Source organism: Furipterus horrens, unplaced genomic scaffold (assembly GCF_987537825.1).
Source record: "Furipterus horrens unplaced genomic scaffold, mFurHor1.1.pri manual_scaffold_1, whole genome shotgun sequence".
Taxonomy (NCBI): Eukaryota; Metazoa; Chordata; class Mammalia; order Chiroptera; family Furipteridae; genus Furipterus; species Furipterus horrens.
Genome location: NW_028327171.1, coordinates 197,874,593 through 197,890,086, shown reverse-complemented (window position 1 = coordinate 197,890,086; position 15,494 = coordinate 197,874,593). Strand labels below are relative to the sequence as shown.

The 15,494-nt window shown below is 34.7% G+C and overlaps 1 protein-coding gene across 1 annotated transcript in view; it reads right to left on the bottom strand.

Annotated features, from left to right (window-relative positions):
• CPS1 (carbamoyl-phosphate synthase 1) overlaps window positions 1-15,494 on the bottom strand; it is a 114,699-nt gene that overhangs the window by 32,956 nt on the left and 66,249 nt on the right. Inside the window, exons 22-25 of the mRNA XM_090283365.1 lie at window positions 4,079-4,220; window positions 2,679-2,744; window positions 2,168-2,231; window positions 229-410 (exon numbers count right to left, since the gene is read on the bottom strand). Of these exons, the coding sequence (XP_090139491.1) occupies window positions 229-410; window positions 2,168-2,231; window positions 2,679-2,744; window positions 4,079-4,220 (454 nt within the window). The remainder of the gene's footprint in view (window positions 1-228; window positions 411-2,167; window positions 2,232-2,678; window positions 2,745-4,078; window positions 4,221-15,494) is intronic.

The window sequence follows — 15,494 nt, the reverse complement described above, 5'->3', positions numbered from 1 at the left end:
AAGTGAATTTTAAATGAAAAATAATCACTCTGAGCTAGCGCCTCAAGAATCTAAGGCTGGGGTAATTCTTTTTAGAGCTTCACTACAAAGTTAGACAATAGAAGACACTGACAGCTCTTTCTCCTGAGGGCGTTGCAATATAAATCTACATACATGAATACACATATATAAAGTGTGCGCTGCCTCTATTTTTCATTCCTCTTTTTTTCCTTTTTTTTTTTTTTTTACCTCCTGATGGTAGATGTCTAGGATTCTTTCCAAAGACAACTCTTCAAAGTACAGTTTGTCACACTCATCAAAGTCTGTGCTCACAGTCTCAGGGTTGCAATTCACCACCACAGTCTTCTTGCCAAGTTGACGCAGTGTGCGGATACTGGAGACAGCACACCAATCAAATTCCACACTGCTGCCTGCAGAGACAATGAGATTGGAAAAGGGGATAAGAGAAGCATGAAGCTACAACACAAAAAGTAGCAGAAATATATTGCCAAGCAGTTTGAGCTAAGGAAGCTAATACCCTTTCAATTCTTAAATAAAGCTGCATTTACTTTATTTGTCCCTTTGTTTTCCAATATACAAATTTCAGATCTATTATGTACACTACATCAATAATAGAAAAAACAGGGACTAATTAAACAACAATGACACATTGGGCCTGTTTCGTATGCTAAGTTCTGCAATAGATAACATCTGTATTTGCAGTGTACAGAACTTCAAAGTTAAAGGGAGATCATTGTAATGATAAAAAAAAAATAGCCCTCGCTTACTGAAAAGAAATTCAAAGCAAACATTGACCTCAGTACACAAAAGTAGTTAAGTTAGTGATCAGAATACTTGGGTTCTTGTTTCAGTCTTTCTACTTTCCCTGCTGCCTGAAGGCTAACCCCAGTGATCCCTGAGGTGTCTTGTAGCTCTGACATATCTTAATTGATTAGAAAGTCCTGTCCTTTCCAAGCATATTCTTTTAAGTTTGGCAAGGCCATCCCATGCAGAGTAAGTGACCTTCTAAGAAGTAATTTGAAGTATAATAATGTTCTTAAATGTCTCAAAATATCACATCTACTGGGATCCCATAGAATCAAAAGTTCTGGGATTTGTACTAATCTTTGACATTAGGGCTTTGTCTCCTAAAAATTGTTGTCAGAATAAGTTATGCAAATTTAGTAACATGTTAATTTTCATTATCTATTAAGTATAGATTTGATTATATTCTTAGCTAGCCTTCCCTGGGCCTAAGGGTGATGCAGAATTGTTGCATAAATTAGAAAAATTTGTAGAGGAAGAAAAAAATAGGTCTAGAAAAATGAAGGGTAGGTCCTGGTGGTAGTGTTCAGGCCAATTGGGCAAAAGAAACTATGGTGGTAAAGGCTGAGATGCTTTTATTCTCCTTCATGATTTGGCCAAAAATTAGTAAACTAGCATATCCTGAAGCACTCAGTTAACTGTAAAAGCTAAAATAAACTACACTGAAAGTAACAAAAAATGACATATATTTAAGTTATAAATTTTATCATTTCTATTTTAGAATAATTTACAGAAACTAAATCTTAAATACATTTATTGGGAAATATCATTGTCTATTTAAATGCATACGTTGTAACTGTAATCGATCTTGATCCATTGTTAACTATTCACTTTTAAGTGTCTATGACGATATGTGACAATTTCTGGTGAGAATGTTTTAATCAAATTATATAACACTATATGCACCAATGAGCAAAGCTCTTTGCATTTGACATCAACAGAAATCATATGTTAGGTCAGAGATTGCATCTACAAATATAATTCTGGCTATTGCATATAAGTTTGGGGCCAATATAGATCTTTGTGAAATACAATGCTAGGAGAGAGAAAGGCGAAGTGTAATTCATTCCTCAACTCCAGTGAGAGGCTCAATTTAATTCATGAGGATGAAAATGATTCAAGGTGAGATGATGAAATGAAAGGAGAGAGAATTTGTATTGGAGGCTGCATTTGGGCCGACTTCTACTACTTAACAGCTGCATATATTTGGGTTTCATCTTTCTAAACCTCAATTTTCTAACTGGCAAAGTATTTATTATGAGAACATCTACTTACATAGTTTTTAGAATAATGAAATTAACAGGTGTGAAAAGTACTCTATAAACAAACTATAAAGCCCTCTTTAAATACGTTATCACTTTACCAATGTGATATGGACCACAGCCCAGCACCATCATTCCATGGTCATCAAAACTGATATCATGCTCCTGAGAGAGAAATAAAAATGGTGTGAAAATTATGTTATTCTTCCCTAATTAAACTATGTGTCCTGTCTTTGTGTCCTTCTCATTCTTCCTCTTATTGACATGCATCCTCTATTAGTATGGGAACCTCTAAATATAAAGTTATTAAAGTTCTACTTATTTATAAAAAAATAATAAGTCCTATAGTTTTTAATTAAATAGTCATTACAACATGGCATAGCTATGTGGTATGGCTCATGTAACCAGTGTCTGTATCTTTTCACTTGTTTGATTTTATTATCTTAAGGCAGTTCTTAAAAGAGGAACCCAGAAAGACATAATCACATTTGATTCACCTGATGTCACTTTTATTACGAGGATCACTAGATAAAGACAAAAAATATATATTCCCCCATATGGACCATTTACTAAATCTAGAGCATTCTGATATGGCAACGTGGCAGTTCTTACCTGACCATTGTAGGTAATATAGAGGTAGTTCGTTACTGATGGGTATTCTGCAGCCAGGGTATCAATCTGCAAAAGAAAATAAATAAATAAATAAATAGGAATTTTTCTACTCCCTTTGTTATAATCTCTTTTTCAAGAATGATTGTGGATTTTTTTGGTGCTGCATTCGTATTTCTTTAATGTCTATCACTGCCAAATATAAAGACAAGAAGATGGTATGTACAGCCCAACTGCTTTCTAACTCTGAAAGTAAGAGAGGGAAAACACAAGGACACAATTTAGGTATCACTTGAGCAACAATGACAATACACATCCCAGAGCTTCATTGACTCATTATCGTAGTGCCTCTCATGAACATAACAAAGTGGTCATATAATCAATGGGTTACCAAGAGGACTTATTCAGCCAAGCTGTCTAAAGCAGCTGCAAATAAAATCTAAGATCAGAGGAAAGTGACCTATACGTAAGGATGCCTTTGTTTAGCAAGGGAATGCATAAGATGTAAGTTACCTATGACAATGAGCAATTAGATGACACAAATTTCATAAGTGAAGGGAAGGAGACAAGATTTCACTAAATGAAAAAAGTAAATCAATTCAGCTCTCAAGGGCTAGGAGCTCCACTTAGAGAGCAAGAATTTGGGGGCTGATAGGGCAAGCTAGTTTAAAACAGGTGATAAGGAAAAAAAAGATAATAATTGCTGCATAGAAAATATTCAGCATCAAGCCTGAGACCTGAGGGTATGTACATGCCTGCCCCTTGAACACACAGGAAAGGTCAATAATTTTAAAGGACAAGAACCAGCTGGTGGTACTTTAAGCCACACCATCTCTTCTACTAAAGGCCAAAAAAAAAAAAAAAAAAAAATCAGAATAGTACACCTATGAACATTCTTGTGTGATTGTCATGAATACTAGATGAGCTCATTATGCCCAACCCTATCACAATGAATACTAAATGAACCATAATGATGGAGCACTTAAAATAAAGTATTACCTTGTAAAAACTTAGTGCCAAAAGAGATAACTATTCTTTTCAAGAGCTTCAGCCACCATGCTAGGGTATTTCAAGTCCTTCTATTACATTAAGGATTTCCCTTTCTACAAATATATTTGCACTCAGTCAAAAAGCAGAGGAAAGGTGTTTTTTGTTTTTTGTTTTAATTTAGGCCAAGAAAATCATGTATTCACTTTTACCTTTACATCTCAGTTACCCCTTCATCCTTTCCCCTGTAAGCAAAAGTAAATCCTGTGCTGAATAAAATTGGTGACATAATGGGCATCAACTGGACAGGTAGGGTCACATTCAAATTCCACCCCTCTTTTTATTGACAATGTCCCTATGAGTTGGCGGCTACATGTCACTTGAGGAATCTTGAGAAGAAAGGGAATTTACTTTACCTGTTTAACCCAAGGGTGGATGTTTTTCTTTAACCTCAGCTCCCTTGTCTGGGCCTCAGTCAGCTTGAGGCATTTGGAAATCTGCTTGTCTGAGAACCCAATCTCCTTTGCCTTTTTCAGGGTTTCTGCTGTGATGGACTCGCTGGGATTTAATGAAAAAGAGATGCACAAGTTTAAACCAAACACAATAAGAAGCAATAAACTATTCAATTTCAAAAGCATCAAAAATTCTTTATTTTTTATTTTCAACATGTTTAGATCTTTTAAAAATACACAAATGATCCACTAAATCCTTTAGACTCTGTGAAGTCCAGTATTTGCAATACTGATCTCAAATATGTGGTTTCCTATTTTCACACCTCTTCTTATTTCCTGAAAAATGGTTTCTGCATTTACTGTCCCACGAATTACCTCTTTAAAAATAATCAAGGACCACTACACCCGACCCTTACTAAACTGAAAAGCTCTTTCTCAATTTTCATCTCTTTAATGTGTCAGCATATGATCTGTTTGATGTTGCATTCTTTAAAGGTTTCTTCTTCTGGCTTCCGGTAAGTTGCTCCTTACTCTACTTTATTGCTCCCAACTACCACTTACAGTTTGTTTGCTTGTTTCCCAAGCCTCTATTCACACTTACATGCTTTAGTCTGGCTACTTTCCCTCCCTTCTAAATGTAACCACTCTCTCAAGTAGTGTAAGTAGTCAATGACCCCAAATCTGTAGACCATTCTCTAGTGTCTGACCTGTGCGCCAGGTCTTTATGGATAAGACCTTTGAGAATCATCCTCACCTGGGCATCCCAACATTGCATCAGAGTAGATATCCTCTCTATAAACTGCCTTTATTTACTGACGTCACAATCTGTCTTCTATTAGGAAGACAGACTTTTGGTTTTATGATTATTCTCGACTCGAGCTAGACATATCTCCTCACTTTCTTCACACTCATTTGCATAGTATAGACCCTATTTGTGCTGTTTCTCTCATCTGTAAAGCCTCTGACATTCCTGTTACCTACCCGACTTCTCTTTTACTCCCAGCCACGCTTCTCAGGGCAACAAAAGCTAAGCTTCATACACAAAGCCTTCTCTGCCTGCCTGAACCCACAATGATCTTCCTTGACTCTTAAGGAACGCTTATGTTTGGAACCAAGCTGGAAATTTGAAGCACACTATTTAACATGTCATCATCACCTGGCATTCTAAACGTTTCTTACCTTCCTTTTTCCCAGCCACACTTTTTTCCTGCTAGTTTCAAGTTCCACAGGGGCAAAGAATACATCTGACTCATTTACCAGATTATTCCCAAAGCCTAGTACACTGGCTCACAGACAACGTTCAATAAATATTTGTTAAGTAAATAAAAATAACTTAAATTCTATGGCTTTTTATTTTATAGAAAAATCAAAGAAGCTATTGAAATTAGCTCATAACTAGAATTCAAAATACACACAAAAATGATTTGTATAGTCCCAATGTTCAGAAGAACAAAATACTACAGTAAGAGCATCTTTACTAAATAGGTGTAGGCCAGCTATTCCAAGCAGTAGTCAGTACAGTAAAATTCAATTATGATTGTTTTATAGTTAATTCAGAAATATAATAACAAATAAAATATTTTCACTGAAATTCTGCTATTAGAATGTAGTTGAATAAAATGTATTGTGTCCATTCTATTCTTCAATCTCCTTTGTTCAATTAATTCATATTGTGAGTTTAAAGAATAAAGATATATTTGATAACTATTTCTCTGGATTTTTAATATCAGTATTAATTTAGATTTTTGTAGCTACAGCTCTTTCTATTCAATATGCTTTTTTCTACAGCACCTAGATTCCCTTCTGTCTCTTAAATCAACTTGTTATTTCTCCCAATAAATTTAATTATTTTTCTATTCCCATTTAGATTTTTAAAAATCTTCCCAAGTATTAGATAAGCAGTCTTTCAGAGCAACACATTTCCTGTCAAATTCTTGAATACAGTGTGATTATTAAGTATTATTAGTCACTTACTATGTGCCAAGCATTGTGCTACATGCTTTAGAACTGCGCCTGTCAATATGGTAAGCAACTAGCCACACATAACAATTTTAAATGTCAATTAATTTTTTTTAAGTTTTTAATTAAAAATTTAGATGAACAGTCTCATTAGCCACATCTCAAGTGCTCAGTAGTGACACATCCCCAGGGACTACTGTACTGGACAATACAGATTACAGGATATTTTATCATCACAGAAATTTCAATTAGACAATGCTGCTCAGTAAGATACAAAACAGTATTTGAGACAAGGGAATTACAGAGAGTGATTCAACACTTTTATGGGGACATAAGCTATGTGGTAAAATGTGAGGTCAGAGAAAAGATATAACGATGTGAGTGGTTGTAGTTGAGAAATACTACGGCAGTAGAGGGATGAGAACAGAACCATAAAGAAAATTTAGTTTATATAGATGAAGAAGTTGACAGGTATTCTGTAAGCAAGGGCAACTGCAGTTGCAATAATTTGAGGCAGCAACAGGCATCATAGGTACAGGAGACACCCTGAAGATTTGCAGTTGGAAAAAGTAGGAAATCGTGGATGGAGAAGGTGTGGCCACATTCACGGCCACTCTTTCATTAGTGCTTGAACACTTGGTAAAATTGTGCTGTGTATCAGGCCCTGTGCTACCTATTTAAACGACGGAGAGACAAAGTACCAAATCTCTACATTCAAGGAAGTCACAGTATGTTAGAAGGAAAACAACAGCCATGAAAGGTGCTATAAAAGAAGCATATACAAGAAGACACTACAGCTAAGAAGTGTGTCCAGCTTCTGCTGGCGGAGTCTGGAAAGGCTTCTGAGCTTCTGAGGGTCTTTGAAACACCCAAGTTTCTGGCATTTAGCTTTAGTTTTGTAAAAAATAAAATAAAATTGAGATGAAAGCAGAGGAAGGGATTTGTTGTTGTTGCTTCCATTTGTGTATTTCCACTTTCCTTGTCAAGACTATGTTTCTAAACCAATTGTTCATCTGTTTACATGCAACCGTGCATTCAGCCCCAAAAATGGAAGTGCTTGATAAATAAGCTATTTTTCTAAATTAGAACTTTGGATGATGTTCTTTTTAAATAAATATCTTAGAGTCTTGTGGAAGATCTCAAATCATGTTAATGGTTACCCACATTGGGAAAAGCTACACATTTTCTCTGTGGTCTGCAATTATATTAAAAACATAAGTATGAAGGTTAAGTGGTGAAATTCTGTGCATATAACACTGAGTCAATTCTTATGCATAGATTTTCCTAGCTACTTGCTAGAACATTTTCTCATCATTGTGGAATAAGCAGTAAAAGATTAGACCAGCAAAGAATAAGTAGATATTCAATAAGATATCTCTTTATTATTGTAAAAACTATTTAAGGCAAAACCCATACTATATTACTATATTGACAACCACACTAACCTAAATGACTAAACCTAACCCTGAACAATAATCCACACACACTTAAGAAACATGTCTTGAAAAGAACCATTGCACCTATAATTTTGACTATGAACAAGCTTAAATCCAAGTTCCACAAGTTCTGCAAGTTCTAAGATAACCATAAGTAATATTTTCATCTTTTATCTTTGGGTCTTTTTTTTTTTTTTTGCCTTGGATGTTTTATTTTTGTTTTTCTTATATGGAATATCAGTCAATTCTTCAAAGCTTCTTATACTGTTTTAAATGAAAGTTATAAATAATGATATTAAACAAACAAACAAGAAACCATTCAGATTCCTTACACTTCTATTAGGGATGCAATACATTTGCATTTGTTCTGTCCACATTCAGCAATGCAGTCTTTTCTATTGTTGATATATGCATAATTCCTTTTATTCTTTTTCACCAAGAAAAAGTCCAGTAAAGTATATAAAGCTATTTCCAGCAAATATAGAAAGTGTTTCTCTACCCAGGAAATAAAACTGAACTCTTACCAACAAAAACAACATAAAAAAAAAACCCTAATAGGTAGACTTGGCATTATGCATAAAGAAATAAAGTGAATTAATTTTGTGCTCAGCTCTGGTGGCAAAAAATAGCTATCTGTCACTAGGACTAACTCAGTTGTTACTATTCTCCATAGCATATCCACCCCAGAGAGTTTTCATTATTTAAAGGGGATGCCTGAGAAAAGCAACAGTAACACAACATAATGAATCATGAATGATAGAATTTCAGAATGGGGTGGAAACTATTTCTCTATAGGTGCCCCCTCCAACCTCACCAGATGAGAGTTCTGAAATAGACACATCAAGCTAGACCTGCAGAGTGCATGTTTTAAGCTCTCAAGCTGAATCTCAGAATATTTTCTTGGTGAGCCAAAAACTGCTTTAACTTTTACCCCATATTCAAATAATTAAATCAACAGCATGATATAGTATTTTTAAACATCTTGAAATTACGGTGTATTAAATTGGAATGGCATATGAATACATAAATGTTTAGCTTGAATGCAAATATTGGGTAGATATGTTCATATGAAGTTCAAAGTGACAGATCTTCTTTAGTGTTTCATTCATGGTCTTTCTGGTTATTCAGTTCTACTCTTCAGACATGTTCCCAAAATAGTGTAAAGCACTTTGCAGTCCTTACTGGGAAATAATGTTGATTCTGACCCACCATGGCAATTACAAGAATAGAGAGAAGTTAGATCCCTTCCCTCATTCAGTGCTGCCCTATTCTGCGGGGAACCCCTAACACCAAGACAGGGGCCACGTTGCCTCTCTCCATGTCCCTCCTCCACTCTCTCTGCTCCTGCTGCATCAGACAAGGTTGACGGCATGTCATTACACACAGGAGAAAATTGACTTTATTCCCTACTTGTTCTGATACAAAATTTTATTTTGAGCTCCATTATAATAAAATAAAAGAGGAGACAGTTTGAAGACACGATTCATTAGCTTTGGGCCAGTGATTCAGATAAGGTTAAACCTCTTCAGAGTCAAATACAAGATGAATAATCTTAAGTGAACATAAAAGCTCATTTAACAATGTGGAGATTCAGATACATGTTCCTCATCTTTATCTGTTCATATTGAGCTGCCTTCTATTTTGCCTGCTTAAAAGAACTTTTATCAGAGTGAGATTTGTTTAAATCAAGCTAGGTAAAATCATGCTTTAGAGAAAGAGTTATAATATTTCTATTTTTCCAAAAGAAAATGAAAACCTTAATTGGAACAAACTCAAAACAAATAGTTACTAAAAGAAATATAAACACTCAAGCTGTTTCAAAACTGTTCTTTAAAACCTCAATAGGTTATAATATCAACCTCCATTTATATTATATTGTAAACCAAGGAAGCCTTATACTAAGTGAGAAATATGATTAGCTGAATGGAGTATATTGCACTAAAGCACAGTTTTTAAATATGTATGATGAATAAATTATTCTTCCGTTATTTAATATAAATTTGTGTGTATTAAATATGTTTATGTTTATCTTTACTTCTTTGAGCATGAACACATTAGATCCACATTTCAGAAGTATGTCCTCTAGAAATCCAAATTCTTCAAAGGTTACACTTTCATCATGATATAATAGAATCTAAATAATAAAACAAGGAACCACCAAAGAACTGTGATGCTGGCCTTTACACAATCTTCAGTTTCTCTCTACATAGCAGCACAAAATGACAGTCTAAAATTTTAGAGGGAGAAAAACATCTTAAAAACAGACGATCAGAATTTTACACACTCTGCCATAATCTTTTAATGGTTAGACAGCAAGGCTCCGCTTTACAGGGGGAAGTCTCCCATGTGTTCTCTGGTTTTATAAACAATACAAGTCTTTCTCCTCTCTCTCTTTGACTTCCAAAGTAGATTTTGTTGTTGTTTAAAATCCTACCCTGTCATCTCTGAAACAGCCTCCACTCACACTTAGTCTTCAGTAATAGATGGTAAAAGAAAATGGAATAAATTCCCCTTAATGAGGAAATTTTCACCTGGCGCAGAGGAGCTGGGGAAATCTATTAACCGACTGGAGGCATGCCTGCAGCATGCCGATTAGGGAGGGGTGCACTTCACACGGTCCTCTCTTCCACTTGACTGGCTTTTATCTGATCCACCAACTCACAAGTAATACTAAACAAATTTCCCTCCAGATTGCACAAGCTCTAATGTGAAAATTAGCACTCCACTTGGCCTGCAATTATGCGATGGGCTTGCAATTTTATTATTATCCTCTTTTTTAAAATCCCCCAAAAGGCAGAAGCTGAGCAAAACACGAGACCTGATGCTTAATAATGACACCTGTTTTAATAAGAAACGAGAACTGAGTAAGATATATGTTCTCTGCCCTGAGACCCCCTCACTAGCCTCCCCTGAGTTCTGCACGGCTTCCCTGGTTATTTGGGGGGGGGGGGTGTTCAAGACCATACCAAAATCACAATAATGCAATCAGTGGCGAAGTTATTTGTCTCATCTTTTCCTTCAAAGAGACAGCTTCTTACCTCTTTCCTTAAGAAAAATGCAAAAGATGTTTTTTCAAAAGCAGCAGTAGTAGTTAGAAAAGCAAAGGATAAAATCCAGTCAATTGGGAAAAATACTACTTTTTTCTCTTAATTTTTGAGAGCACCATGCCTTGATTCTGTAAATCTATGAGGCCTTTGGAGGAATTCAAGAAAAACCTTGATCTTTAGCTCATGTACAGGACAAACAATACCTATATCCAGAGTTCATGTGAAAGCATGCCATCATGAAAATTGTCTGTTAAGATCTGAGTCTGCTTAGCACTATGACAATAATGTTGTAATAGCACAGGTACCAATTTTCAAGGAATGGCACACTTAAAACTATATTTTGCTTTAAAGACTATTAACAACAAAATCAAAACAAAGAAGAAAACCTTATGAGAAATTGGTACTGTAAATATTTTTAAGCAAGCAATTTTAAATTTCTGAATTCTGTGTTCATTTTTTTCCAATCTTTAGTGATCCTAATAATTCAGAACTACTGTGATGTTACTTTCAATCTGGTAAGGTCATTTATATACTATTGATTATAATATCATAACTATATTCTGTGAATACTAAGAAATAATCATGGGAAAAATAACCTAATACAGCTTAAGTTAATTGTAATTTTTGAGCTTTAATAAATCACATTTTGTATCTCAGTGATTCTTAATTGAAAATGCTGTGACTTTCTCTGCCATTGATTTGGTAACAATGAAAAACAAATAGAAACCACCTAATCACAGTAGTCAAGTCATGTCTATTAATGAATAAAAAAGTGTTTTGTTACACTCAAAAAAGTATGTGTCTACAAATCAAGTAGCTTTCACCTGGTCAGATGAAACTAAAGGGCCAAGTCCATACTATGGAATATCACTTTAATTTCTGATGAATAAAGTTATTTATAATTTTAAATATATTTAATGTATTCTTTCCCAGAATGTTAGAGGACACAGTCAGTAGCAAAACCCTGGGTTTTCCCATGAAGATAGGCTTGATAGGTGTCTGGAATTTAAATCCAACAGATGTTAAAAAAATACTATATGAGGCCTCTGTAGAAAACATTGAATAAGCATTCACTGATGCTTTAAAATCTGTTATTTCACAAATAAGTGTACTTGTCCTATATCTTAAAACCTGCCCATCATTTTTGTTTAAAGCAAGTCATGTTTCCAGAGTAGTTTTTCAAATATTACACATATTGTCCCAAGCAACAAATGTATAACATTCAAATATATAACCTTCTTTGACTTCTAGAAACTATTACTTAGAATCTTATTAAAATAGATTATATAACTAAAGCCTATCCATTTTAAATTGCTGCATAATTTTTTTTCTTGCTAAATGTAATATATATAGGAATAATTTTCAACCAAAATTTTTTTAGTTCTTGAGTGAGAAACTGTATACCTTTTCTAGAAAAGGGATAAATGAGAGGCCAGAGAATGTGGAAAAATTCTAGACTTAAAATCCTGGTGACATGTCATATTAGATCTATATTACTTTGATGATTATTACCTACATGGAAATCAAAACTCTTTATCATTGAAGGTTTGTTTAGAAGTTGGCATGTAAATGCACATTAATAACCATAAGAGCAAAAATTCTCATGTACTTCACACTAATGACTATATCTGTATTCAAGAACAAATTGAGTACCTCACTCTTCAAGCTCTCTAGAGCCAAGGATGGTCAATTAAATCAATCCATTGGCTAAAGAGTATGTAGGCGGGTAGGATATGAGGCAGTATGTGCAATATCCACATGGCCATGTTGATACTGATGTGATGAGCATTATATTATCATTATAGTTACTGACTTCCTGTTCAACCTTTGATAGGCAAATGCCACAGGCCAAATATCTGGTTCCCACTATGCTGTGAATAAAAAATGCTGAGGAAAAAAATCAATCAGAGCTAACAATACAAGAGTAAAGAGTTTATTTAGCTCAGTGCCAAGCAGGTAATAAATGCTTCACAAATACAAATGCCAGAGGACAAGGAAGAAGGGGCGGAGCACTCACAAGAGAGGAACGAGGAAAAGGAAGAGAAAAAGAAGCAGAAATTAAGCAGAACTATACTGGCAAGTCACCTACATTTGTCCCAGCACCTTAGCTCTCCTCAGTCTCTTCCCTCTCCTCTGTAGCATTCCTGTTTCCAACCTGGAGGAGGTGAGGGCTACCTTGTATATAACTCCCTGCAAATCACAACTGATCTTCTGGAGAGAATGTGCATCGGGCATTTAATCTGCTGTGGGAGGCGTGGCCACTGCCTCCTGCTGCTCAGATAAACACCAGGCACTTCACCTCCAAGGGCAGGTATAAATGCCCAGAGCTCCCACAAAAACATCTCATGTATGAAGGAGCAAGTGCAAAAATTCTGGGGTCACTCGGTGATGATCTGGTTTCTGTAATTATAGCTCAGGGAGCCTATTTAACCTAAATTTAATTTCTATTGTACAGTTCAAAAGTTTTTTATTCACACCTGCATTAACATGGAAGATTAGGCATATGCATTTCATTCAAAGAAAAAAATATATATGTACGTATGTGTGTGTATACAGTCTTTTATTATAAACATAACAAATTGTAAAAAGAAAATCCTTATCCTAGCTCCCCGTACCCTTGAAAATTCTGTTTATGTCTTTGAAAGGTGACCCGTGGGGGCTTTTTCCCCACCAGGCCTCCGTGTTTTCCCCACAAGAGTTGTAGAGAAGGGCACATCTCTTACAGTGTCTCTGCTGTAAATGGGGTCAACAATTCAAGCAGGAAAACACACAGCTCACAACCTGACAGCTAAGGAGGAACTGATCTCCAACTGTCTGATTTAAAAGTCATCTCTCTAAAAAGAAGCTTTTGAACAGGCTTAGTGACTAGAACCAGAAGTAGGAGCCCTGGGCTAGATTTCTTGCTTTCCTCTGACTGGTGTGACAAAAATTCTGACTCACATCTTAGTGTGACTCAGTTTCACCATCCACAGAAATAGGATAGTGATTATTTTCTTCCTGTATTATAACAGAAGGCACTTAAAGATCACCAGAGAAGTACAGATCTCTGTATTGTAAATACCAAAAGTATATAGTTTTTGCCTTAACCTCCGTTGCTAGTTAATTCAGAGTCTTCACTACAACTATAAATATTTATGTATATCTCTCAGAAAAACTTCAAAAATTTACAACTTCGAAAATTTGGATAATTTTTTAATCAAAATTATATAAATTTTGGTCGTTCTCAATAGACAATAGGATTTTATGTCTATATAAGTATTATAAGGCTTACACTGTTTATAATTCTTATTTGACAATATATAAGAATTAGATAAATCCCCTTTTATTAGAAAAAGTTTATTCAGGGCCTTCTGGCTAATTAATTGATATAAAGTCACTTAAAAATGAATAAGTTTATATCTTGGACTATATATTTTTTTAATTAATAAATCTGTGCATCTCTTTGAGCAACCTGAAATTCTGATGCATTTTCCTCCACTTTAATGTCTCTTCTTTGGCCTGACAAAAAAATTTTGATTTTCACTTTCTACCGGGAATAGTTCTTCATTTATTTAATGGGCATGCTATCATACAAATGTAATTAAATGCTTACTCCATGCAAGGCCAATTTCCAAGAAAATATATGGTAAATAAAGAATGGAAAGCCAGTCCTATCTCTTTCAGAACTGATGCTACACTTTAGAAAGGTGAACTCTACTTTGTATACACACAAATCAGCAAAAGCTCTTAAGAAAAACTTATAATAATAGCATATTGGAATTTGTCCTAATGGAATTTACAATCTAATTAGAGGCTGTTGCTGGCATACTTGTAATAATTACAGAACAATGAAGTGAAACTGTGTGGCCCTAACTATATAAATAAGAGCAAACAGAGAGATAATATCCATCATAATTCTGTTTGTAGATTTCACTTCTTTATAGAAAGATTCTCATTTTTATGAAACTGAGCATAAATATAACAAAGCAAGAGGAAACCCAACCTGTCACTTTCTAAGTAGAACTGTTCCATTTACGTCCTTCTGCTTTCTCACTGCCAGTTTGGTCCTCATAGTCCAGCTACTACTGTCACCTCCCTATCATCAAATTTGGTGGATTGACTCAACTCTCTTCCCAAACCACGCAATATTGTTGCAAGTGTCTTTCTGTTTTATTTGTTTTGTTTTAAGTTCTCTCTTCCCTTGGAGCCCACGACACTGGGATATACTGAAGGAAAAATACTGTCCTTGGATTGCAAAAGTTCTAATTTAAATATGCACTACCTCTGAAATCTTGAAAAGCTTAGTTAAACATCTGAGCCATCGTTTCATTTATAAAATATGGGTTAGGGATGCATATCTTCTAGGAACTCTTAAATTGAGACATATGGAAAAACATATAAAAGTCTTAGAACTTCTGTTTTTAACCTCCTATAAGCTTTCATGGTTTTGTGTTTTTCCTCTTGTTGATTCATTAAGTGTCTTGTCTTATATATAACTATGTATATATTTAATCTTCAAAAATAGATTACAAACCCACTGAAGGCAGATTAATGACTACCAATTATTCATCAATAAATAACACTAGACCTAGTACTAAGTCTAGCATATAGTAGGTACTGAGTAAATATTAATGACTGAATAGATGAACAGATAACGTTTGGTCTAATAACAATAATTCCTAATAAAGGGAAATGCCATCAGGTAAATACATAACCCATCAGTCTGAGATCAGAGATATTGACATAGGGATAACCCATTAATTCTTGACTATTAGTAGATACATACATGCAAATTATGAGTATATGTTATTTTAAATCAACTTAAAATTTTTGGAATGATTAAACATATAAGAATTAATACTAAGAAAGCATACAAGACTCATCTTATGAATGATCTTAATATCACTCTGAAAACATTTTAAGTAAAACATTCATCTTGCCAGTGCCAGAATCAAGTAC